This window comes from Microtus pennsylvanicus, chromosome 1, assembly GCF_037038515.1.
Source record: "Microtus pennsylvanicus isolate mMicPen1 chromosome 1, mMicPen1.hap1, whole genome shotgun sequence".
Taxonomy (NCBI): domain Eukaryota; kingdom Metazoa; phylum Chordata; class Mammalia; order Rodentia; family Cricetidae; genus Microtus; species Microtus pennsylvanicus.
Window position 1 is genome coordinate 131803038 of NC_134579.1, and position 26628 is coordinate 131829665.

Below are 26628 nucleotides of genomic sequence, written 5' to 3' on the forward strand. Positions count from 1 at the left end.
CTGAAGTAGGAGGATGGAGAGTTCAAAGACATTCTGGGCTACACACACACACACACACACAATCTATCTGACTCTCAGGGGCCACACTATCTAGCCATCCCTTTGTGCAGAGCTAAATAATTGCACTAAAGATCTGACTGCTGCCGGGTGGCGGTGGCGCACGCCTTTAATCCCAGCACTCGGGAGGCAGAGGCAGGCGGATTGAGTTTGAGGCCAGCCTCGTCTACAAGAGCTAGTTCCAGGACAGGCTCCAAAGCTACAGCGAAACTCTGCCTTGAAAAACAAAAAACAAAAACAAGCAAACAAAACCAAACAAAGTGAGGGGCTGAGGTAAAGCTGGGATAGAGAGCAGTGCTTACAGTGTGAGCAGCCCCAGGTTTATCCCCAGTCAAATGAGGAATGATCCAGGTGTGGTGGCCTTTAATGTCAGCACTGGGGAAGTGAGGGAGGAGGATCTCCGAGAGTTCCAAGCCAGTCCGGTTTACACAGTGGATTTCAGGCTTGCCAGGGCTGCATAGTTAACACCCTGTCTCAAAAGACGGGACTGTGACTCGGATGTGTGGCCAGCATGAATGAAGACTTCAAGCTGACTATGATAAACCAGCCCCGGAAGGACAGACAGTACGAGATTTTGTTTGGTAAGATTCCTGGGATAGTCAAAGTCAGACGAGTAAAGTAGAACAGAGGTCACTGGTCACTAGGAGCTGCAGGAATAAGGAAAGGGACATTGCAGTCTGCTAGTGAGAGATGCCAGGTATGGTGGCACACCCCTGTAATACCGGCACTTGGAAGAATGAAGCAGAAAGGTGGCCCGAAGACCCTGTCTCAACGAGCCAATAAAAACACGTCTAAATAGGACTACTGCAGTGCGTGTGATGAGGCCACCCTTGAGTTGGGGGTGCTGATGGCCGCACACCTAAAAACAATGGTCAACAAGACGATTGTGTCTCCTGCGTATTTACTACAACAAGAAATGGTTGAGGGGGCTGGAGAGATGGCTCAGCGGTTAAGAGCATTGCCTGCTCTTCCAAAGGTCCTGAGTTCAATTCCCAGCAACCACATGGTGGCTCACAATCATCTGTAATGAGGCCTGGTGCCCTCTTCTGGCATGCAGGCATACACACAGACAGAACATTGTATACATAATAAATAAATAAATACATAAGCAAAAAAAAAGAAATGGTTGAGCCCGGCGGTGGTGGCGCACGCCTTTAATCCCAGCACTCGGGAGGCAGAGGCAGGCGGATCTCTCTGAGTTCGAGACCAGCCTGGTCTACAAGAGCGAGTTCCAGGACAGGCTCCAAAGCCACAGAGAAACCCTGTCTCGAAAAACCAAAAAAAAAAAAAAAAAAAAGTAAATAAATAAATAAAAATAAAAAAATAAATGGTTGAAACTGTAATTTATGACATCTGTCCCTCACCACGGTCTTTTACATTGGACTCTCTTCTGGGACATTTATATCTGCATAAAGCCAGGAAGCCATCTGAGCACCTTTGTCTCTGTCCCACCTGGGACACTCCATCCCCACCCACGACTGAGCATGTGATGGAGAAAACAGAAAGCCAGTGGGGCGAGTGAGGGGTGCCAGGGCTTTTCCCTGGGGAACCCTCCACTGGACACGCCCACGTGGCCACCGAGAAAGGTTAGAGAAAGGTTAACCGAGTCAAGCAGTGACAGAGGGACAGTTAACCTGGAGCTGAAGGGGCCTGGACTGCAGGCCTCCCATCCAACTGGTTCCGCTGGTTTTGCCGCCCCAGAGAAGGATGGTGTCTGCTCCAGGCTGTTTGTTGGTCGTCCCCCCCCCCCCCCCCCCCCCGCCCCCAGCCCGTCTTGTCACTGAGTTCCTTTGTTTGTATTTCTGAAGCCTCTGAGGCAGGTCACAAAGTGTGGCTCCCTAGGACTCCTCAGAGGCCAGCCACAATTAGACAAGCCTGCCATCCCAGCACGCCAGAGACCAAGAGCTTACGGTCAGCCCGAGCTAAATATTAACAAGACCTTGCCTCCAGGAGTCAAAATGGCAAAGCTGTGGGACTTCGTGGGTTTTAGAATGAGGGTTCCAGGCAGGCTGTCGCAGAGAGAGGGCAAAAGGATGCAAGGCTGGAGGGGAGCGTGGTGGCACACACTTGTAATCACAGTCCTCGGGAGGCCGAAGCAAGAGGATCAGCTCAAGTTCAAAATCCAAAATCAGCCTAGCCCACATAGTGAGTTAAAGGCCATGCTGGTGGCATAGTGACCTGTCTATCAAACTTATCCAACTGGCCACTTGGAGGTCATCCTGTGGTCTGCATCACGACGCCCCTTATTACCCTCCATTATGTAGACAGAGGCCTGCTAGACTGGAGCAACACGGAGCCCTCTGATACCGCGATCAGCGCCAGGCTGACCCACTACACCAACTCCCACCACCCGGCCCTTAGAGCTTGGTGCTAAGCTGGTTTTCTTTATTAGTCCTGACTCTGGTTGATAACAGGCTGAGCTGCTGTAGGGGTAATGAAGTTAAAACAGGGGCGGGGGGGGGGCAAGCCACCGATTGCGGTGGCTCAGCTGTCACCCTAGCACTTGGGCTGAGGCAGGAGGACCCCAAGGTCAAGGCCAACCTGAACCACCAGCAGCACAGTCTGTGAGTGACAGAAGCAGAAGCAGCAGGCTCCTGGTGTGCAGTACCTGACAGCGCTAAAATCAGCAACCGCAGGCTCTGCAAACTTGGCCGGTTAAGCATAATCCGAAAAGTAGCAATAGTAACAGTAATTCCCTTTATCTGAGGTTCAGCTTTGTTCCGGCTCGGTTACCTTCAGCCAACTGTAATATGATAGTATTGCACGGAAAATTCCAGAAACAAGCAATTTATCACGTTGCATTGTTATCACTGTTCTGTTTTATTGTTAGTTGTTAATCTTTGACTGTGCCCAGTCTATCACAGATATGGGCATATGTGGGAATTCTTTCTCCATTCCCTTCATTTGTCTGTAGCACTGGGGGTCAAACCTAGAGCCCCGCACATACTAAGCAAACGTCCTATCCCTGAGCTCCATCTCCAGGCCCCAAACAGGCTCCAGAACTGTTAGTAGTTTACACACGTCTTGGAACACGTCCCCTTATGCTTAGATCACTGTACTGACCCATATAGTAACATACAGTAAGAATTATTTGTGTTTTAATAAATAAAGCTTGCCTGAAGAGAGCACTAGCCAGCCATACAGGCCGGGCAGTGGTGGCACACACCTTTAATCCCAGCAGCCACACTAGTTAGCCACAGAGGCCGGATGGTGGTGGTGCACACCTTTAATCCCAGCACTAGAGAGGAATATAAAATGGGAGGAAACAGGAGCTCAGAGTCTCGGTCTGCAGTCTGAGGTCTGGTGGAGAGCATTGCAGTCTGAAGTCACACTGAGGACAGAGGTAAGAACTCTCTAGTAGCTTCGCTGCTTTGCTATTCTGGTCTTCAGGCAAGCTTTAGTTATTAAAACACAAATAAAATATCACTAGAGTAACAACTAATAGAAAACTCTAACGGCTACATCTTCACTAGCGAGGGCAAGTTACTGTATTCCCATTATTGAGAAATAGTCCCGGCCGACGCCGAAGCCACTCACCTAGAAAAAATTAATCACTAACCACAAGCCTCACTATGCATATGAGCCCTACTGTACTGAGGTCACATGAAGTCAACCACTGAGCAAGTCTCCTGACCAAGAAGTTACACAGCCATTCCTTCCTCCTTTATGTGTGTGACCTTATAGATTGACCCTACAGTCTCCCTCAAGCCGGTCAAACCTCCTCCTCCTGCCTCTGAACCACACCCCCAGCCCCTCATTAGGAGCTTTTAGGCAAGAGCTCTAATTCTGGAGCCATGCCCGGGCCCTTATCAGACTTGGAAGGCTTTAGTACTTGATGGGTCTGCAGAGGACCCAAGCAGGACTCTTTTCAGCTGGGGTCAGAGATTCAGCACCATTGGTGCCACCCGGGGGGTTCAAGACTGTAGCGTGGCTGTCCCGGAGGACACACACCTGCAGCTCTCTGGAAGGCGTCCACTGCACTCTCCAGCCCAGTCTGTGTCTGCCGGTTACAGCGGGTCCCAATCTGGGTATACAGTGCCCCGATATTGAAGAGGATGCTGGCCTTCTCCAGTAGCAAGTTCTGCTGACTGACTGGAACCCCGGTGAGGGAGTCATACCTATGCAAAACAAATAGGTTCTGATCAGACAGATGAGGGCCTGGCTAATCAATGCCACTTTTGGGCACGTCAAAACAAGACTCACTTCTCACGTGAAATTCAAAGGTGCACAGGCAAGCAGGTTTTTGTTTCCAAGCAAGATGACAAGTCTGACACTTACCATCCCAGCCTCAGGAGGCTGAGGCAGGAGGACCATGAATTGGAAACCACCCAAATCTATCTCAAAAGAAAAACAGAAAAATATCCCCACAAGCCAGACCTGGTGGCCCATGCCTATCATCCTGGCACCCTCTGAAGGCTGAGGTAGGAGGATTGTGACTTTGACACTCTGAACCACCTAGCAAGAACCTTTCTCAAGGAACCATATTAGTCTTTAAATTATCATGGGGAAGAATCAAATGTTTTGTTTCAAGTTTTAAAATCTCCTTCCGGTGGTACACAACTATAACCACAGCACTTGGGTTGCGGAGACAGGAGGATCGCAACCAGTTTGAGGTCAGTTTAAAGGAACCTTGGGACTACATAGTGAAATCCTGTCTTAAAAATAAGCCAGGCAGTGGCAGTGTAGATGCACACCTTTAAACCCAGCAAAGGCAGGCAGATCTCTGTGAGTTCAAGGCCAGCCTGGTCTACAGAGTAGTTCCAGAAGAGCCAGGATTGTTAGACAGAGAAATCAAACGAAACAAAACAAAAACTCTCTTTTTGTTGCCCTTGTCATTGGGATCAAACTCAGGTCCAGCTCACACCCACAGCCCCATGAAAGAAAAGAATCTTCTCAAAAATAAAACAAAACAAAAATTCTGTCCTGCTTCTCATTAGTGCCACCTGAGAGCTCTGGTTCTCCCTCAGTGACAAAATGAACACACATAGAGAAACGCCCCCCCTATGAAGAAGCCCTGGGGGCAGGCTTTCTTTCCATCTCTTGTTCTTTTTTTTTTCTTTTTTTTTTTCTTACTTTTTATTTTTCTAAGTTAAAGGTACGAGACTGTATGAAATAGAAGTGGTAGGGAGAAAAACCTAAATGGGTCAGGAAGGTAAATTTTTTTCAAAACCAGAGGCCAAGGAGGTGGGGCAGGGACCGTCTCTTGTTCTTTATGCAAACATCGATTCACCACCGACAGTCCCTGCCCCCTGGCACCACAGTCACCACCCCCACCCCCACCTGCTAGGCAAACACCACAGTCAGAATGAGGTGCACAGCAGAGGGGACCCCATAGAGCACCTACCAGGTAAACAAGAGCCCCATGTGGCGGGTGGGCGGGAAAAACCTGCTCTCCACAAAGCCCAGCTGGATGAAGTAGGACATGAGCAGCTCAACCCCCGCCTCATCCCGGCTGGGTGTTCGGCAAGCCTGAAAAGGAAGCCGTGGAGGGGTGAACAAGCTGAGGGTCAAGGCCCAGGACCCATACAGGAACACTCAAATACACACCATGCTGTGGGTATCATGAACTCCGGAAGAGGTAGCTGAGGGGGCGGAGACAAAGTGAGGAATCCGGGACCCCAGCCCCGGCCCCATCATGGGCACATCACCCCTTCTATGGTTTTCAGGTACAGCAAGTGCCACGGATGATCCTGACAGCCACTCCCCATGCCCAGCGTCCTGGACTCTCGGAGTGTCAGCCGCAGGATGTCCCGAAGCTGAGGCAAGCAGAGCTGACTCACCTGCCGCAGGTCCATAAGGTCTGCGATGTCATCTTCGTACAAATAGCTGTCTTCGCTGTAATGTTCCAAGATAAAATCCTGCCAGAAAAAAAGACATGGCTTGAGTCAGCAGCTGAAGCTGCACCTCGTGGGTGGGGGTAACCGGTACATACAAGACCAGGGGCGTAGGGGAGCGGGGGTGTTCTGTCCCTGAAGGGACACTACCCACTCAGCATGTGGCTCTGGCAGGCCTGGCCCTTCTCCCCCACTCCCTCTGCCTTGCTAAAAACCCTAAGGTTACATTCCTAAAGCTAGCCACCAAAGTCTATTCCATTATTTGGCACTTCTTCCTCCTGCAACGGACTACCAAGGTCCATCACTCACAAGTCCCCTTGAGCTCTCCTAATAAACACACCCAATTAAAACTAAACACCTCATGGTAACAAGGGAAAACCACCATTTGCCTTTGTGCCATGCCTGTCTCCTCTCTATCCAGAGGCAGTCCTTTGTCCCTTTGAGACAAATGGCCCTGCATACCCTTGTCCTTCATCCTCCATCTTCTTTACGACAGCATCCTAGCTCATTCTAACACAGACCTCTCCGTTTTTTCTTTCTTTCACCACAAATGGCCAGGCAATGGTGGTACCTGCCTTTAATCCCAGCACTCGGGAGGCAGAGGCAGGTGGATCTCTGTGAGTTTTGGTTTTTCAAGACAGGGTTTCTCTGTGTAGCCCTGGCTGTTCTAGAACTTGCTCTGTAGATCAGTAGATCAGGCTGGAAAAATAATATTTTTTAATGCAAAGAAAAAAATTGAAAGAAGGAAACAATGTCTCTATAACGGTTAAATGATGATACTTTAACCACTTCTGACAGACCTGCAAGCGCCCAGACCCTCCACTGTTATGCTGACTCAGTACCTGGACACATGGCCTTTTTTTTAAAAAAAAAAAAAATATGTATATAGCTAGCCAGAAGAGGGCACCAGACCTCATTACAGATGGTTGTGAGCCACCATGTGGTTGCTGGGAATTGAACTCAGGACCTTTGGAAGAGCAGGCAATGCTCTTAACCACTGAGCCATCTCTCCAGCCCGGACACATGGCCTTTGAAGCCAATGTGACCTGGGCCTAGGGATGATATCTGGATGGGATGGGGACCTTTGTGTGAACGGCCCTGGTGGTTAGGCTTAGAAGATACCCCAGTACGACTCTTTAACTGAGGGTACAGTAACCCACTGTTTGACAACTGCTCTGAGTGCAGGTGGTCCTTCAGCAGACAGTGATGGGCAGTTGCCATCTGCCAGGCGCTGTTTGAAGCTCCTTCCCCTTCACTCGGCTCACACTGACCCAGAGGGGGTGACCCAAGACAGGCTCCATAGCATATACAAGTTAGACAAGTAGCCCTTAACCAAAACCCCTGGGAGGGACTGTTGATGCTTCTGGCTGCAGACGTTTCAAGATTAGTTGTATACACACAGTATATTCTGGGATACAAACCTAAATTTGAAGTTTACCTATTCTATTTTTCTTCCTTTTTAAAGACATTTTTACATAGGTGGTGGTGGCGCACACCTTTAGTCCCAGCACTGGGATGCAGAGCCAAGTGGATCTCTCTGAGTTTGAGGCCAGCCTGGGCCTGGTCTACAGAGTGAGTTCCTGGACAGCCAGGACTACACAAAGAAACCTTGTCTCAAAAAAAAAAAATTGCTAAATTTAAAAAAATTCTAAAAGTTAATATATAAAAGTTGGAGGAGGGGGTTTCAAGAGATTACTAGCAATTAAGAAACATGACTGTTCTTTCAAAAGGACCTGGGTTCAATTCCCAGACACATGGTGGCTCACAATTATCTGTAACTCCAATTCTAGATGATTGGATGCCTTCTTTTAACCCCTAGGGGCAGCACGCATGCGCACAGGGCACAGACATATATATTGAAAATAACAAAAATCTTAAAAAATAAATCAAGGAGCCGGGTGGTGGTGGCGCACGCCTTTAATCCCAGCACTCGGGAGGCAGAGGCAGGCGGATCTCTGGGAGTTTGAGGCCAGCCTGATCTACAAGAGCTAGTTCCAGGATAGGCTCCAAAGCTATAGAGAAACCCTGTCTCGAAAAAAACCTAACCTAACCAAAACAAAACAAAAACAAAATAAATAAATAAATCAAGGGAGTGAGAAGGTGGCGTAGCGGACAAGGTGCTTGCTGCACAAGCGTTAGGACTTGGGATTTCATCCTCGGCATCCATGTTTGAACCTGGGTCTATGGTGCATGCTCGGAACCCCAATGCCTTCGAAAGAGGGGGAGATAACCAGAGATTAGGAATTCACTGACTCAAAACAAAAGGTTGAACAAGCTCCAGGTTTAATGAGAGATCCTGCCTCAGACCAGTGAGGTGGTTCGGGGAAGACCCGTGCACTCTGTGAACCCACCGAGGCTGTGGTTGCCTGCACTAGACCCACCAAGTCAATGCTCCAGCCGAGCAGAGGGAGCTCATAAACTCCCACCATAACTGAGAAGCTCTTGACAGCTGATGGCTTCCAATTGAAAGAGAGCTGGTTCTCTTTAAGGGTGTGGCCTGCAGTAGATCCACAGTGATGCCATGGGTGGACCCATGTCCCCTAGTATGTGGGCAGCTCAAATAGGATTTGGTGGGTTATAAAAATAAAAAGGCGTAAAGTTGGGAAGTGGCAGGGGACATGGGGGAGTGGGAGGAGGGTAAATATGACCAAAGTACCTGACATGAATATATGAAATACTCCAAGGGTTAACGAAGGAGTATATTTAAAAAAAATAAGGTGCAGCCAGGCAGTGGTGGGGCGTGCATTTAATCCCAGTGCTCGGAGGCGGGGGCAGGCGGATCTCTGTAGTTCAAGGCCACCTGGTCTATAGAGACTGTTCCAGGACAGCCAGGAGAAACAGCGTCCCAGAAAACAAACAACTACGTCAGGTGGTGCTCCACAGAACACACCCAGCTTAAACCTCTGGACTCCACACGCACACAGGTGAGCACACCTGTGAAAGCACATACAGATGTATGCAAAGCACAGAAAATAAACACTAAACTAAAAGGCACTAATGAAAAAATAAACCCAACATTTGGGGGGAAGCTTGCCAAACCACAGAAGCAATCTGTGTGGCAGCCAGGTGCGGTAAGGTGCACCTGGAAACCTGGCAGCTAGGAGGCTGAGGCAGGAACATTGGATGGCTACATAGATACCCTGTCTCAAAAGACAAAAGCAAAAATGGGTGCTAGGAATGTAGTATGGGGCACCTGCCTAGCCATCTGTGCAGCGTTGGGTCCAAACTCCAGTATTGCAAACACATAAAGTTAGAGGTGGTGTCACACTTGAGAAGTAGAGGCGGGAGTGCCAGGAGTTCAAGGCCAGCCTGAGCCACGCGTGACCTGGAAAAGGAATTTATTTTAATGGCATTTCTTCCCGCCCCAGACAGGTTTTCTCTGTGTAGCCTGGCTGTCCTCAGACTTACTCTGTAGATCAGGCTGGCCTCAAACTCACAAACGTCCACCTGCCTCTGCTTCCCAAGGGCTGGGATTAAAGGTGTGTGCTCCACTGTTCAGCTGAGCCCAGGGTCTTAGAGCTAGGCAAGCACTCTTTACTGAAGCATGCCCTCCAGCCCTGGTGGTGCTTGCAAAAGAAGACGGCTACTTGGGAGCTTCTGTCTTTCAATAGAGCGAATCGCTGAACAGCGTCACGAGACTTGCCTGACCTAACATTCCAAGGAAACACAGGTCAGGCCTGGATCAAGTTCACCAGCCACTCCTCCGGTGTCTGAGTTTCTCTCAAGCATAAATGTGGAATGGAGAAAATTGAAAGTCTGCTAACTGGTCTCATTTGCGCATGACTGACATCCGCAGGCCCCTTTTAGGCTAAAATGACACGGTTGGAAACCTCAGCTGAGCAGTGGTTGGCCATGTGCACAACATGGCTTTTTTTTTTTTACACTCACTTTAATGTGGAATTTGGCACATGACCTATTTGGATCTCTACAAAAGTCATAAAATCCCCAGGTTTCTATGACACAGTTGCCTTTAAAAATGCCTGCATTCTTGTAACTCTCGTACTAAGCTAGATCTTAAAGAAACGCCACAAACAGGACTGAAGACATTCCTTCAAAGACTGCCTAGAGTCACAGGGCAATGGTGGGTCATGGCCAGAAGGTCGCACACCTGTGAGAGGGTGGCAGAAGATGTTTTCCTCCTGAGAAATCAAATTTTCTGATAACCTTGAGTCCTGAATTGCTACTACCTACCCTTCTCCAACTGGAGTACCCCTGCTCCCCCAAACATACACAGGGATGTGGTCTGGATTTGACAAGAGTGGAAGTTAAAAAAAAAAAAAGGAGCCAGATAAGGTGGTCCACACATTTAATCCTAGAACTTGGGAGGCAGAGACAGGTAGATCTTTTGAGTTCAAGGCCAGCCTGGTCTATAAAATAAGGACAACCAGGGCAACTAGAGAAACCCTATCTTTTTTTAAAAAAAATATTTATTTATTTATTATGCATACAATATTCTGTCTGTGTGCAGGCCTGAAGAGGGCACCAGACCTCATTACGGATGGTTGTGAGCCACCATGTGGTTGCTGGGAATTGAACTCAGGACCTTTGGAAGAGCAGGCAATGCTCTTAACCGCTGAGCCATCTCTCCAGCCCCCGAGAAATCCTATCTTGAAAAACAAAGAAGACCCTGGAGAGGTTGGAGACATACTTAACTCACTAGCTAAGAGCTGTTCTTGCAGAAGACCGGGCTTCATTTCCCAGCACCCACACAGTGGCTTAGAACAGTCTCTAACCCCAGGGGATCCGGCACCCTCTTCTGGCTACTACCAGTACTGCATGCACAGGGTGCACATATATCCATGTAAGCAAATACCCATATCTATCATAACAATAACAATAATGATTTTAAATGCCCCTGGTAAAGGTTTATTTATACCAAGAGATAAACAGTCTCTGCTTGAGAACAGAGGTCAAAGATGTTTTCAAAGTATTAACCAACTGTTCTTATAAGATACATTTGGAGCAGCTAGACAGGTAGCTCCACAGTTAAGAGCACTTTCTGCTCTTGCAGAGGATCTGGGTTAGGGTCCTAGCACCCACATTAGGTGACTTGCTGCTGCCCCTCACTCCAGATCCAGGGCAGCCTACGACCTCTGGCCTCCAAAGGCATCTCATGCATATGAGTTCCAGCTTGGGCTACATAGTGAGACTGTCTCAAAAAAAAAAGGAACAGCAAGATGGCACAGAGGGTAAAGGCACTTGCTGCCAAGTCTAATGACCTGAGTTCCATTCCTGGGACCCAACTGATGGAAGAAAAGACACAGCTGCAAATTCTCCTCTGACCTCCATACATCCATAAAGGTTTGCATGTCCACTTGTCTGCAAGTAAATACACACACACAGGACATAAACATACAGATAAATACACACACACATACATACACACACAGAGAGCACACACATACACATACAGACGAATACACACACATACACACACACAGGACATACACATACAGATGAATACACACATACACTACATACGCATACATACACATACAGAAAACACACAAATAAATCTATGCATATATAAATAAATGTAAATTAAAAAAATCTTTGCAAATAAAGACACTAAAACAGGGCTGGAGAGATGGCTCAGCGGTTAAGAGCACTGACTGCTCTTCCAGAGGTCCAAGGTTCAATTCCCAGCACGCTCATGGCAGCTAACAACTGTCTGTGACTCCAGTTTGAGAGGATCACGCAGATATACATGCAAACACAACACCAACGTGCATGAAATAAAGATGGCTAACAAAAAGAAAAACCCATGTAAAGAATGAAAATAAATATAAATATTAAAAAAAAAAAGCCGGGCGGTGGTGGCGCACGCCTTTAATCCCAGCACTCGGGAGGCAGAGGCAGGCGGATCTCTGGGAGTTCGAGGCCAGCCTGGTCTACAAGAGCTAGTTCCAGGACAGGCTCCAAAACCACAGAGAAACCCTGTCTCGAAAAACCAAAAAAAAAAAAAAAAAAGGACACTAAAACTATAATCTGTCTTTTGTCAGGCACACAAAAGGAGCTATGGAATCACCAAGGACAGACTAAGAACACCGCTTACTGCAGAGGACTTGCCTGCAGGCACAACATCCTGGGGTCCAGTCCCAGACCATAACAAGGACGGACAGCATGTCAGAATGATGACAGCAAGAGTTTCAGAGGATGCCGGGTGATGGTGGCGCACGCCTTTAATCCCAGCACTCGGGAGGCAGAGGCAGGCGGATCTCTGGGAGTTCGAGACCAGCCTGGTCTACAGAGCTAGTTCCAGGACAGGCTCCAAAGCCACAGAGAAACCCTGTCTCGAAAAACCAAAAAAAAAAAAAAAAAAAAAAAAAAGAGTTTCAGAGGAGCCGGGCGGTGGTGGCGCACACCTTTAATCCTAGCACTTGGGAGGCAGAGGCAGAGGCAGACGGATCTCTGGGAGTTCGAGACCAGCCTGGTCTACAAGAGCTAGTTCCAGGACAGGAACCAAAACCACAGAGAAACCCTGTTTTGAAAAAGCAAAAAAATAAACAAAAGGTACGGAGAAACCCTGTCTTGAAAAATCAAAAAAAAAAAAAAAAAGAGTTTCAGAGGAATCAATATACAAAATTCTCCTAAGCAGCCAAGTGAGGTTTCAGGGTCACCTCACAGACATCACCCGACACTCGAATCATGGTACCTAAATCATTTCCACCCTGAGCCCAGAGCCCGCTGTTTGAGATTTACCTTGAGGACAACTGAAAAGTCAACTTCTTTGGTTTCCTTCAGGCCAAGAGGAATCAGAGGGATGGTGAAGGCCTCCCTATGAGAACACAAGAGGTACATGAACAACCTACCCCAGCCTAGCCCCTTTGCACCCATGGCCTTGCCTCCAACAGCCAGCTCAGATCCTTGACCCCCATCCTCTAGGTCAACCCAGCACAAACATCAGCATCCTAAGATGCTGGAGATGGAGCCTAACTCAGCAGGCCCCTACTGCCTTGATTGGACTCATCTCTGTCTTAGCTCTCTATCGACAATTGCGCTAGGGTTATATACGGGCTGCCCAAATGCACGAGGCTCACGTCTGGGGTTCTCACCATTCCCGACATGCATTTTGCAACACTGGACCTCCCTCTAGACTATAACCTCTGTCACCTCCCTTGTCTACTCGTCACCACAGTGTGTGTGTGTGTACATGTGCACACTCGCATGCATGTGTGTCCCGCCCCCAACATCTCCCTGATAGAACCTCTCAACGTTCTCTTCTTTTCGGGGCATGTCATACCACGTATCTTACTGTACATCCCCCCCCCCAGCGGCCACTTTGTCACCCCACAGATTGACCTATGAATGCTCCCTGGACCTTACATTCCTAAGGGCAGGGCCAGAAGGAAGTGTTGTTCTTTGCAAATAAGGAATTAGGTCTTTGACCTGTAACAAGAGACCTCCATGGGCCGCTGAGCCTGGCCCAGGGAGAAGGCCAGGAATGCTGGGCAGGGTTGAGTGGACCGCGACTGAAAGCTGAAACGGCCTCTGTGGCACAATGGTGCTGAAGGCACGTGAGACCCAACCCAGGCCTGTGGCCTCCCCAGAAGACAGAATCCTGGGGGAAGCAGGTAAGTCTGGGTCTTACTGTTGGAGACCCTGCAGGGCAGCGACTGCCCCAGGGAGAAGAGGAACCACAGATAAGCTGACACTAGGGGACCTCCAGGGTGGCACTAACATGACTTTCTGTGGCCTGGGTCTCTCTGAGTTTTCTCATGACTTCTCTGCCCACCTCACATAAGAGTTGAGAAACCTAAAGAACTAAGAAAGATAGTTCACTTGGAAAACGTGAAAGGTGTTCCTTGGAATTCTCATGACAGTTAATTTTCCCCGAGACACCGGAGATGAACGGGAACCACGGAAAGGAGTGGCCACACGGAGCTGCAAGCATCCACCTTTGTAGGAAGAACACTCCTGCTCTTTGTCAACAGTGCACAGGAACCCAGAATCGGCTACTGCCCTGCCCAGAATGCCTGGGCCTCTTAGCCCCTATGGACGAAACTAGATTCTAACACCAGAAGAGCTAAGAGAATCTTGCAGAGGAGGTGGGGTTGGGGTGAGTTGGGTTTGTTGTTGTTTGTTCTCCCTGGGTTTTTGAAACTGCACTAGGAGCCCACAGGTAAGCCAGACAAACACAGGTGTCGCAGGCCAAATAAGCCAGCAGGGTTCCGGCATGAATGCTTGTCTCTCCTTTTGATAAATGCCCCAGGTGACAGACAGGATTAGTATTAAGAAATGCACATTCCGAAGCGACTCAAAATGCTCTAGCGGCTTCCTTCTGCTGGTCCAGGAAACTATCTCTTCTTTCCACCCAGGCTCACCAACTTACTTCTTCAGAAGGCACAGATTCCCCATACAAAAGACAGGGGAACTACTTCCTTAGGGACATTTTCGTTATTTTGCTTTGTTGTGACACTTAGGAATGGGCCTTGGGCAAACTAAGCAAACACTGCATCACTGAGCCACCTGGTACTTCTCCAGGGAGTAGAGGCAGGGGCTCTACCACTAAGCCACACCTCAGCCCCTCACAGGAGGATTCTAGGCAGGGGCTCTACCACTGAGTCCTACCTCCAGCCCCTCACTGGGGGATTCTAGGCAGGGGCTCTACCACTAAGCCACACCTCAGCCCCTCACAGGAGGATTCTAGGCAGGGGCTCTACCACTGAGTCCTACCTCCAGCCCCTCACTGGGGGATTCTAGGCAGGGGCTCTACTACTGAGCCATACCCCCAGCCCCTCAATGTGGGATTCTAGGCAGCATCCCTACCACTGAGCTACATCTCCTGACCATTTTATTTTTACTCTGACATAATATTTTTCTATGAAGCTTGAGCTGGCTTCAGACTCATGATCCTCCTGTCTCAGCTCACTGAATAGCTATGATTATTGCCCCAAGCTACCAGACCACATTGGTTATTTCTTCTTAAACATGGGCATTTCTCCACACCACCCTCTGTGACTCACCTACAGGGAACAGAGAATAAATCCTGTGCTTTCCTGAGGGCCTTACCTCAAACACTCATTCTTCATTTCTCAAGTATTTATCAGGGTCCATTTCTAAAGGATCCCATTGTTCCCTCTTCCTATGGGCATCTAGATAGGTTCCCCACTCTTCAGAGTAAAATACATACATCAAAGCAGTTTATACTTTTTGGCATTCAATCTGCATTCCAGTTCTTTCCCTGCAAACCCCATCACAGGTTCATCCCTTTCACTCCCGTTGCACTGCCCGGTCCACTACACCAGTTTGGTGCAGCATCCTGGATATGGACACACTATGCGGCCCAGAGAGCTTCTGGAAAACACTGCTCACTCACTCGGTGCCCTGGTACACTCCCACGGAGATGTTGAGCCCCTCTAGCTCCTCCTTCAGCATCTGCAAGTCTGAGTTGACAAAGCTCAGCTCCAGGCGAACCTGTTCCCGCACCTTCTGGTTCGTGGCCACTCTGTTGAGAGAGAGAAAGAGAGAGATAAGATGCCATCAGATGAGCCACCTCCAAGACCCTGGGCTATCCGGACCACACCAGCCAAGAGATGGACCTGAGATGTGTCTAGCAACACTGCAAGCTGCTGGGTGTGAATCCTGAGAAATCCCTGAAAGGAGTTAACCTTGAAGACCAAAACCAGGCCAGACAGTGGGGGTGCACATGCCTTTAACCCCAGCACTTGGGAGGCAGAGGCAGGTGGATCTCTGTGAATTTGAGGCCAGCCTGGTCTACAAAGCAAGTTCCAGGACAGCTAGGGCTGTTACACAGAGAAAGCCTGTCTTGAAAAACCAAAAAAAGAAAAGAAAAGAAAAAAGAAAATGACAAAGAAAAAGAAAAAAAACCAAAACCAAACAGAAAACCTCTCATCATCCACAAATAGGTCACAAATTATCTCCTTAACACTTGCATGTAGAAGGCCCTGGGTTCATTCCCAGCACTGCCAAAAGGAAAAGAGTGTAAGAGTGACCTTATTGCTTTGTTCAGAAGAGGAAAGCAATCAGTCTTTGACCAGTAAATATGATGGTAGCTCCCAGCTTTCACAGAGAGATGTTCTTTGTCAGGTTTTATATAAAAGGCAACTATCTGTTTGTTTATCTATTTATTTTTAGTTTTTCAAGATTGGGTTTCTCTGTGTAACAGCTCTGGCTGTCCTAGAACTCCCTATGTAGACCAGGCTGGCCTTGAACTCAAAGAACCACCTACCTCTGTCTCTCAAGTGCTGGAATCAAAGGTGCGCCACTACATCTGACTATCAATATCTATCTATCTATCCATCCATCCATCCATCCATCCATCCATCCATCCATCTATCTATCTATCTATCTATCTATCTATCTATCTATCTATCTATCTATCTATCTATCTATCTATCTGAGACAGGGCCTCATATATATATATCTATCTGGCTCGTGGACCTGGAACTCACTCTAAAGACCATGCTGGCCTTGTACTCACAGACAGCTACTTGTCTTTGCCTCCCAAGCTGGCATTAATGATATGTACCAGCCATACCTGGCTAAGATTTGGTTTCTTTTTATTGCATGTGTGTGTTTGTGTGTATGTGTGTGTGTACATATGTGTACGCATGAGTGCTGGTGCTTGAGGAAGCCAGAGGTGTCAGGTCCTCCTGGAGCTGAAGTGACAGATAGCTGTGAGCCACCTGGCATGGTGCTGAGAATCCAGCTTGGGTCCTCTGCAATAGCGGCACACACTCTTTAACTACTGAGCTAACTCTCCAACCTTGAACGTGGTCATATTCATAGTCTAAGTTTTGTTCTGATTTGTTTTTTCGCGAGACAGTCACACTCTATAGCCCAGGCTGGCCCAAAACTCTTAGTCCTCCTGTCTCTGCCTCCCAAATGCTGAAATTAAAGACGTGGGCCACCACCACCCAGCTCCAATGCACACTTTTACCACTCCCTGTTGTGAATATTCCTTTATACTGTGATGTGATTACCACTAATAAATAAATAAATAAAGAATAAATACATAATAAATAAAGAAAACTGCTTTGAGCCTATAGAAGAGCAGAACAGAACAGAGCTAGGCGGGGAAAACTAAACTGAATGCTGGGAGAAGGAAGGTGGAGTTGGAGAGAAGCCATGGAGCCGTGGCTGGAGACAGACATGTCAGAACCTTGCCCGTAGGCCACAAGTCTTGTGGTAAAAAATAAAATATTGGAAACGGGTTAAATTAAGATTTAAAAGCTAGCCAATAAGAAGTTAGAGCTAATAGGCCAAGCAGTGATTTAATTAATACAGTTTCTGTGTGGATATTTTGGGAACAAGCAGCCTCCTACCACAACACTGTGTGAAGATGTGTCTGTCACTGTGACTTGTCAATAGCTAGACAGGAGGCATAGCCATGGCTTCAGGACAAAGAGAGTTCTGGGAGGAAGAAAGGTGGGGTCCCCAGCGGGAACAGAGAAGGAGCAGACATGCAGAAGGAGAGGTAAATGCCACGAGTCACATGGCAACGCATAGATGGATACAAATGGGCTAATTTAAGTTAGAAGAGCTAATGGGAGATTGGAGAGATGGCTCAGCGGTTAAGAGCACTGGCTGCAATTCCAGCCATCCCAAGTTCAATTCCCAGCAACTACATGGTGGTTCACAAACATCCATAATGAGATCTGCCACCTCCTTCTGGCCTGCAGGAATACATGCAGGTAGAATACTGTACATATAATAAATAAATAAATCTTTTTTTTTCAAAGAGCTAGTGGGACAAACCCAGGCTGTAGGCTGAGCTTTCATAATTAATAAGTCTTGGTGTCACTATTTGGGAGCTGGCAGGACAGAGAAAGACTTGTAATAGCTTCCTCCCTTCCCTCCTTTCCTTCATTTCGCTCTCTCTTCCTTTCTCAGTGTCCCATGTACTGAGATGACAGGATGAGCCCAACTTCATTAACAACCTCAGTGGAAGAGCACTCCAGCATGAGAAAGGCACTCGGCCCTAGCACTGAAAGCAGGGGTGGGGGAAGGTGGGGAGTGGGGGTGTAGAAGGGGACAGGGAGGGAGAGAGAGTAATTGAGAAGGGAGCTGCAGAGAACCAAAAAGAGCCAACATGATTTTGAGAAAGTAAAGCAGATTTGGAGGACGTGTGCTATTGATGTAAAAAGTCACTACAGCCAGGGGGTGTTGGCGCACGCCTTTAATCCCAGCACTTGGGAGGCAGAGGCAGGTAGATCTGTGAGTTCGAGGCCAGCCTGGTCAGGTCACTACAAAGCCAGAGTAATTGGCTTTGGGTACAAAGATGACTCAGAAATCGATCCTGAGGTTTGAGCGGTTTCTAGAACAGGTGAGGTTTTTTTCATGCATTCATTGGTGGAAGAAGCATTCTCAAATACAGTATACTTTGGCAAGATGGCAGGTGTTACCAGCAATCTCTGGGCCAGGCTATAGGATAGACAAATCTGGGACCATCTGGCTCTGGTCAGGGAGCAAGGATGGAGGACGGGGTTTGTTTGCAAGGATAGAGCGTTGGGTTTGTTGGTTACTGTGCTCTGTACCCAGGCTGCTTTTCTGAATGAAAAGAGATGGCTTTCATGGACCTTCTCAGAGGAAGGTGGCCTTTTTATAGCCGTGGCCCAGTTGTGCGTCTCTCTCTGAAGCCATAGCCTGGCAACTGAACCCAAGTCTGAGAGGCATCAGGCAGAGAGTGTTTTGGCTCATGCCTGTCAAGAAAAAGTACACCACCACAACTCTGTGACCTGTGTCACAAGGGAAGAATCAACTCACTCAGTTTTCACAAGAGAGTGTGTATGTGCTATAAGAACCATTTGGGAAGACAAGACCCCACAGTTAGTGCCCTCAGAAGTCAAGCCATCAGTGTAAATAGTCAGCCTGGCCACAACCAACTTCTTCCTTCCACTTCCAAACACACACCACATGATTTCCATCAACCTGGAGCCTCTGGGGTCTTTTCTTTCCTTTGAGACAAGGTCTCACGCATCCCAGCCTAGCCTTACACGTGACCTGTCTACCATGCAAAGTTCCCACGTGACAATGGCTTCTCGGCTTCAAGTTCAAAAGGACAAGAAGTGTCCCCCCCAAAGTTGATGTGTTGCAGGCTTGTTCTTCAAGCCATGCTCAGATATGGGGAGCTGAAAAAGTGGCTGGATGATGAGGGTCTCTGACTTCATCAATAGTAACCCATGGATGGCGCCAGGATGTGATGGCATTATGGGGCAGTGGTGGGAACATTAGGAGATGGGGTCTGGTTAGAGAAAGGCCACTAGGTGCATACCTTTAAAAGACATTATCTTGTCCCCTGTCCTGTCAGTCACATGCACCTGATACAGAATATAATAGTCTTCCTTTCCTAAGACCCAGAGTCAGCCGATTCAGCTGACTACAGACTGAAACTCCAATGAGCTCACTAAATCCAGCCTATCATTTTGCTGTTGTTTTTTTAATTTTGTTTTGCTTTTGTTTTGTTTTCAAGACAGGGTTTCTCTGTATAACAGCTGTTCTGGAACTCACTTTGTGGATCAGGCAGGCTAGCCTCGAACTCACAATGATCCACCTGCCTCTGCCTCCCAAGTGCTAGAATTAAAGGCATACGCTACCACCACCTGGCTTTGCTTTGATTTTTTTTCAATTACTTTATTTATTATGTATACATTGTTCTGCCTGCCTATATGCCTTCTACAGGTTAGAAGAGGGCACTAGTTCTTATTACAGATGGTTATGAGCCACCAAGTGGTTGGTGGGAATTGAACTCGGAGCCTCTGGAAGAGCAGTCAGTGCTCTTAACCCCTGAGCCATCCTTCCAGTCCTTTGTTTTGGTTTTTTTTAGACAAGGTTTCTCTGTGTAGCCCTGGCTATCCTAGAACTCGCACTATAGACCAAGCTGGCCTTAATTTCACAGCTATCTGTCTGCCTCCACCTCCCAGTGATGTTTAAATCCTGTGCTGCCACCACCCGGCTACATCCAGTCTCTTTGAGTTGGCTCCCCCACTCAAATATTTGTCACAGCCATGAAATGTCCAATGCAAAAATAAATGGGAATTTTCCATTCCGATCCACGTGTCCCTGTTTGTTTTTGTGTGGTCCTGGGATGACACACCCAGTGCTCTATAATTGAATCCCATCAGCTCTTCATTTTTGGTTTAGAGTAATTTCATTTCCTCCAAACCTTTTAGTAAAGCTGTCCCTCTGAGAACGGCTCCACCCTGACTCTGTGTTTCCCACATGCTTTGGAGACCATATTGGAACTGCTTAATCAACTCTGGCAAGTTGTCTTTCCTCTGCCAGTTTGCTCTGCCAGACTGTGCCCACATCCCACTCTGCCAGGGACTCAAGTATGGAGGCAGTGGGGTGGGGGTGAAGGGTGTTTCCACCATGTGCCCCATATCGGCCCTTGGCTAAGGCATCAGATACAGCCCCAGTATGGGAAGAATGCAGGTCCAGGATCAGGTATCAGCCTGAAGGTCAAGGGAACTCAGACATCCCACTGCACAGTCATGCTCAAGCCCCCAGGAACTGACCTCTCTATAGCCAGGGCCACCCCAGCCGGACCCTTGGGCCTAGCCGTCGCAGAGTGAACTGGAGGCCTGCAACTTATTCACTTGGCTGTCAGTGTGTCGTTTTTTCACCCTTTAACTGGCTGTCAATATGTCTAAGTTCAGGGATCCTAAGATTTTTAAACCCTGGCATGGTGGAACAGGCCTAACATCCTGCATCTGGGAGAGGCAAAGGCAGGGGGACCTTGAGTTTCAGGCCAGCCAGGGCTACAAAGTGAGGCTCTTTTCGCAACAAAAACAAAACAACAAAACAAAGAACAGGACTGGGACTATATCTCGGTTACCCATATATAGAATTTCGGGTGTGGTAGCAAACATCTGCAATCTCAGCCTGCAGGAGGCAGACACAGGAGGATCATCACAACTTCAAGGTCCAGCCTAGGCTACATAGTGATTTCCAGGCCAACCAAGTGAGACCTTGTCTTAAAAAAGAAAGAAAGGAAGGAAGAAAGAAGGTGGGAGGGAGGGAAGAAGGGAGGGAGGAAGGGAGAGAGGGAGGGAGGGAGGGAGGAAAGGGGAAGGAGGGAGAGAGAGAGAGAGAAGAGGAGGAGAAGAGAAGAGAAGGGAAGGGAAGGAAAGGAAGGGAAGGGAAGAGAAGGCCTGGGTGTTATGATACATGTCTGTTAGTAGCACTAAGGAGGCTGAAACAGAAGATCTCCCAGCTTCCAGGCCAGCCTGGGCTATAGGCTGCACACTCTCCCATCCCCACCATTCCCATAGCTCCCAGCATGGAGCCCAGCCCCTTCCCTCTCCAGTATGTATACTGACTGACACACAGACGCCCCAGAGCGAGGCTCTCCTGGTTGAGTCTAACTAGCAGTGGAAGGCCATCTGGAGGTCCAGCCAGAATGGTTACCCAGCCTGTTCTCTGCCCAAAGAACTAGTTCATTAAAACCAAACAACCTGGTAGCTTGCTCTAATCTCCGTCTCATAAATACTATTTGGTTTCTGCCTCAGCTTTCTCAAGGGAGCGACAGGAAGTGGGAGGATAGAGGACAGCCAGTGCCCAGCCTGGAGCGGCACTTCAAAGTGCTGGTTATCTCCCCTGACAGCTCACAGACTCCTGGATGACACAGTGAAGGGGAGGACCTTCAGGGACATGAAACCTGGCCACTCACAGCACCTGCCCAGTCACGGTGGCCTGTGCCGTTCAAGGCAGAGACCCTCGTTTCCAAGCCTGCCTTGATCGGGATGTTTTCCCAAAGGCCCTCTTGCCCACATTGTAAGTATCCTCACCTAGGAACATTGGTGGGACACCTCACAGACTGAGGCCAGGCCAGACAGGCCCAAACTATGGCGGCAATTACCTGCTGCTAGTAGCGGCAGCCAGGGACACCGTGGGGCCAGAGTGAGGCTTGGCCTGATGCCCTCATGATTTCAGGAAGCTTTCACGTCAGTTGAGTCAGATTAATAAATACCTCAGGATTCCTCCAAACATGGGTGTTTAACTTATCAGTCTCCGGGAGAATCATTTACAACCCTGCCCCACCCTCAGCCTATCAGCTACACAACTGCCAACCTGACCATTGGATTGAGCCTGGGCCTCAGAGGGGCTGTTTTGTTCACAGAACAAGGCAGACATTACAGCCCTACTATCTGTTATAAAAACTTCAAATCAGGGCTAGTCAGGTGGCTCAGTAGATAAAGGCGTTCACTGCCAGGCTGACGCGATGAGCTCGATCCCCAGGATTTCACATGTTTGAAGGGAACAGACTCCACAGAGAGATACACCCACGTGGACGCACGCCCACACATGCACAAAGAGGTAAAGGCAGGAGAATCAGGAGTTCAGGGTCATCCTTAACCACATGGCAAGTTTTAAGATAGCCTGGGTTACAAGAGACCCTGACTCATAAAACCAAAGAACTCTCCTGTAAGCCTCCGCCAACTAGATGGCTTGGCAGGGGAAAGCGCCTGCCTCACAATACCAATGACTTGGGTTTGCTGTGTGCTCCAGGTGCCAGAAGCCAGACCCGGCCTCAAAAGATGGAAGGCGAGAACCAATACCCAAAGCTCATCCTCTGAGGGAGGAAACCGTACTCTGGTAGACAAAAGCAAGTTGGCACACTGCACTTAAGGGTGTGGGGAGGATTTCCAGCTGTCTAGACGAGGGCACAGCTTTCCTGAGCTGTGCTTGGTAAATAATTATGTTATCCCCACGGCACAGCAGTGAGTACCCAGCAGAACCCGCTCTGCCTCTCTCATTAACTCTTAGCTCCTTTTTCTTCTAGACAGGGTTTTGTTATGTTGCCCAGGTGTTTCAAACTCCAGGGTTTCAAGCAATCCTCCTGCCTCGGCCCTCAAGTAGCTAAAACCACAGGTATATGCCACCATATCCTACTTAAGACTCCTCTCATTGGAAAGGTAGACACTAGTAATACAAATGTCCCATTCTCTTCTTTTTGCTCCCCCATCCCTTATCCAGGCAACACACATTGACCAAGCACCGACTCTCTCTACCAGGTGTAACTCTGGGCAGTGGAGAAGGGAGGCGTGTCCAGAGCAAGTGCCAAGACAGTACTGGACTTCCAAACAAGATGGCTTCGATGGTGGGGGAGGGGAGGCTGGAAAGATGCTCAGCTGTTAAGAGCACTGGCTGCTCCTGCAGAGAACCCAAGTTCCGGTCCCAGCGCCACTATGGCGGCTCACAACCATCTGCAATTCCAGTTCCAGGGATCTGCAATACCGTCTTCTGGCCTCCATGTGCACCAGGGATCACAAGGTGTACAGACATACACGCAGGCACTCATACACATAAAATTAAACAAATCTCAAACACACACACACACACACACACACACACACACACACACACACACATGGCTGTGGTCCCACTGTCTGTCATGATTCTCCACAAACACAGGGAGTCTGTTTTTAACATGACAAAGCTCTAGGAAGAAAAGGACCTGTTCAGATGCCCCCCAGATGAGCTGGAATCTCAAAGCTGAAAAGCAAGAGCCCAGCCAAGGGTGTGGGCTCTGTACTTCCATCACATAAACAGGCCCTCAGGAGAGCCAGGGCTCCCGATTGAGGTGGCTAAGCCAGAGGTACCCACTTCAGAAGGTTCTCCGCTCCTGTCCGCATCCGCACAGCCTTCAGGATCTGCTGGTTCAGGGCAGCCCTTTGGTTCTGCAGCTTGCTCCGGCCAGTTTGTGCAAGGGGATTACAGCCCTGATTGGAAAATAAGAGACAGCCCTTCAGAGATGAGTCACACCAAAAATGATGACATTCTGTAGAACAAGGGAAAAAAATGCTTAACCAATCCATAAAGTCTTATCAACATAGCCGACTGCTCAAATGTGAACTGAACAAGGAAGACAACAATGGACACGCTGAAGAGGCCAGGGAAACGCCCACAAGGTATCAACCCTACTCAAGGAACCACAGGCAACGGAGGAAAGCCGGGAGTGGGAAGGGTAGATCTCCCCAAGGATGATCACAGCAGTTTGTATTTAGCGTACCAAAGGGACAGTCCTGAAAACATATATACTAGTAACATTATACAAACTGGTAATATTTAAGTATGTATATGTGTACATATATAGCACGCTATAGCAATTAGTGAGCAAGTGGCCATGAACTTTGAAGGAGAGGAGGAAGGGGTCTATGGGAGGGTTTAGAGAAAAGGGAAGGGAGAAATGTGGCAATTATAATCTCAAAATAAATTTTTAATGACACTGTAGAAAACATATAAAACAAAAAAAGGCATAAAAATGCAAAAATCAGGGCTGGAGAGATGGCTCAGAGGTTAAGAGCATTGCCCGCTCTTCCAAAGGTCCTGAGTTCAATTCCCAGCAACCACATGGTGGCTCACAACCATCTGTAATGAGGTCTGGTGCCCTCTTCTGGCCTGCAGGCATATATACAGACAGAATATTGTATAAATAATAAATAAATAAATATTTAAAAATGCAAAAATCATAATTAGTGCAGTCCCCAAACTGACACCGTGAGACCGGACATGGTGGCACACATCTTTATTACCAACACTCGGGAGGCAGAGGCAGACGGATCTCTGTGAGCTTGAGGCCAGCCTGGTCTACAAAGCAAGTTCCAGGACAGCTAGGCTGTTACCCAGAGAAACCCTGTCTTGAAAACCAAAAGCAGCAACAAAAAACGAAACAGACACTGTGAGTTAGTCTCTTTTGCCGCAGTCTATTCTCCCACCATGTTGGTGACACTGACTGTCCTCTTCCCCTAGCATCAAAATGCACCAGTGTGTATGTAGCAGCCCACGGGGAGCTCATTACAAAGTACCCACTGCCCTGCACAGGCCCAATCTCCAAAATCCAGGAAGGGAGCAAGTCGTGATGATGATGAACCGTTGTTGGCTTCTCCATTACAGCACCATGCACCAACCCCAAATTACAGCAACAAATAAAACTGGACAAAAATTCAAAACAAGCCAGGCAGTGGTAGCGCACCCCCCCCCATCCCTGTATGAGTTCAAGGACAGCCCGGTCTACAGAGCGAGTTCCAGTACATCTAGGACTGTTACACAGAGAAACCCTGTCTCAAAACACCAAAATAATAATAGTAATATAAAAATAAAAATTTACAAAATGGTCTAATGATACTAAGGTATGAATTGGGCAGTGCTGGCACACACCTTTAATCCCAGCACTCGGGAGGCAGAGGCAGGCGGATCTCTGAGTTCGAGGCCAGCCTGGTCTACAGTGAGTTCTACAATAGCCAGTGCTACACAGTGAAAGCCTGTCTCAAAATACGAAAAACAAAACCCAAACAAACAAAAAAACTGACTAGGATGCTAAGGCATAGCAAAGGCAGGAAAGATTACACTGTATCTGAGATGTCTGAGAAATGAGATTTTAGTTGCTCTTACCTCATAAAAGAAAACAAATAAAATCTGTACAGAGTTACATTTGTGTAAGTATTTCCCTATCTGATAGCATTAAGTTACAGAACTGAAATGGAGACAATGTGATTGTTTTAGAAGTCTACCCATTTGACCAGTCATGGAGTAACAACACGTGTAATCTTAGCACAGCTGATGCTGTGGGGGGGGGGGGGGGGTCATCATACAGAAGCTGGGTGTCACAGTGAAAACCGGTCAGCAAAGCAAAAAAAGCACCACCTACCCAACCATTTAAAGCCTCCAGGCCTGGGAAAAAGCCCCCCAACCAACAAGCAGTGCCTATTTGGCTCGTTCAAGGCCCAGTTGAGTCCCCAACCGAATAAATAAAGGAGCACCCAAGTTTGGTTTTGTTTGTTTGTTAACTTCTTCACAGCAACACACAGTCGTCACCTATTTCTGATTTTAGAATATTTTAGCATCTCAAAAAATAAACTGAGTATCCACTAGGACCATCTCTCATCCCTGAGCCCTGCCAGACTTGCTCATCCTGGATATTTCACACAAATAGAACTATCCAATATGCAGTCTTCTGTGTCTGTCTTCTTTCACACAATACATCGCTGTGTGTGCATGGATGTGCTAGTGGAGGCCAGTGGACAACCCCGGGTGTCATTCCTCAGGCGCCATCCACCCATGTCTGGTTGACACAATCTCTCACTGTCTGGTCAGAGGCCGGGGCTCCTCCATTTCTGCCTCAGCAATGTTCACAAGTGTCATCCTGTCTGGCTTCTTTTCCTTTACATGGGTTCTGGGGATTGAACTCAAATCCTCCAAGCTTCCTCCTTCCCCTCCCCACTAACCCCATTATTATTTTGTTTCATTGTTATCTGAAAGGGTATTATTTATTGTATAGCCCAGGGTAGCCTTAATCTGTTGTCCCCTGCCTCAGTTTCCTACATCCTTAGAGCCGAGTCCATCACACCTGGCTAGCATGTTGTTTTCAATGTTCACCCAGATCGCAGTTTGCACCAGTTGCTCTTTCGTTGTTAGATAAGCGTACAGCACTTGTTCTGTTTAACCATTCACCAGTCGCCGGACACCTGAAGTGTTCTCATTGTTTGCTGTCACAAATAAGCCAGAAGCCCAGTTTGGTGTCCCACACCTACAATCTCAGCACTTCGGGACTGCGAACAGAAGATCAGGAAGTCAAGGGCAGTCTTAGCAACGAGTTAAAGATCAGTCTGGGCTACAAGAGACCCTGAACCAGAAAAAAAACCAGTTTGTTTTTTTTTAATTTAAAAAATTAAATAAAATAAGAGGAGAAAGGGGAGGGGAAACCTTGAGAAAGGAAAAGAACTCATTTCTGACCCTTTAACCCAAAGGTCACTGATCAGGGGGCCCCTGT

At 48.0% G+C, this 26628-nt stretch overlaps 1 protein-coding gene across 1 annotated transcript in view; it reads right to left on the reverse strand.

The window, feature by feature from the left end:
* Nucleotides 1-26628, reverse strand: part of Rhpn2 (rhophilin Rho GTPase binding protein 2) — a 60004-nt gene that overhangs the window by 19164 nt on the left and 14212 nt on the right. Inside the window, exons 2-7 of the mRNA XM_075984424.1 lie at nucleotides 23463-23578; nucleotides 15211-15339; nucleotides 12594-12669; nucleotides 5838-5915; nucleotides 5402-5526; nucleotides 4009-4175 (exon numbers count right to left, since the gene is read on the reverse strand). Of these exons, the coding sequence (XP_075840539.1) occupies nucleotides 4009-4175; nucleotides 5402-5526; nucleotides 5838-5915; nucleotides 12594-12669; nucleotides 15211-15339; nucleotides 23463-23578 (691 nt within the window). The remainder of the gene's footprint in view (nucleotides 1-4008; nucleotides 4176-5401; nucleotides 5527-5837; nucleotides 5916-12593; nucleotides 12670-15210; nucleotides 15340-23462; nucleotides 23579-26628) is intronic.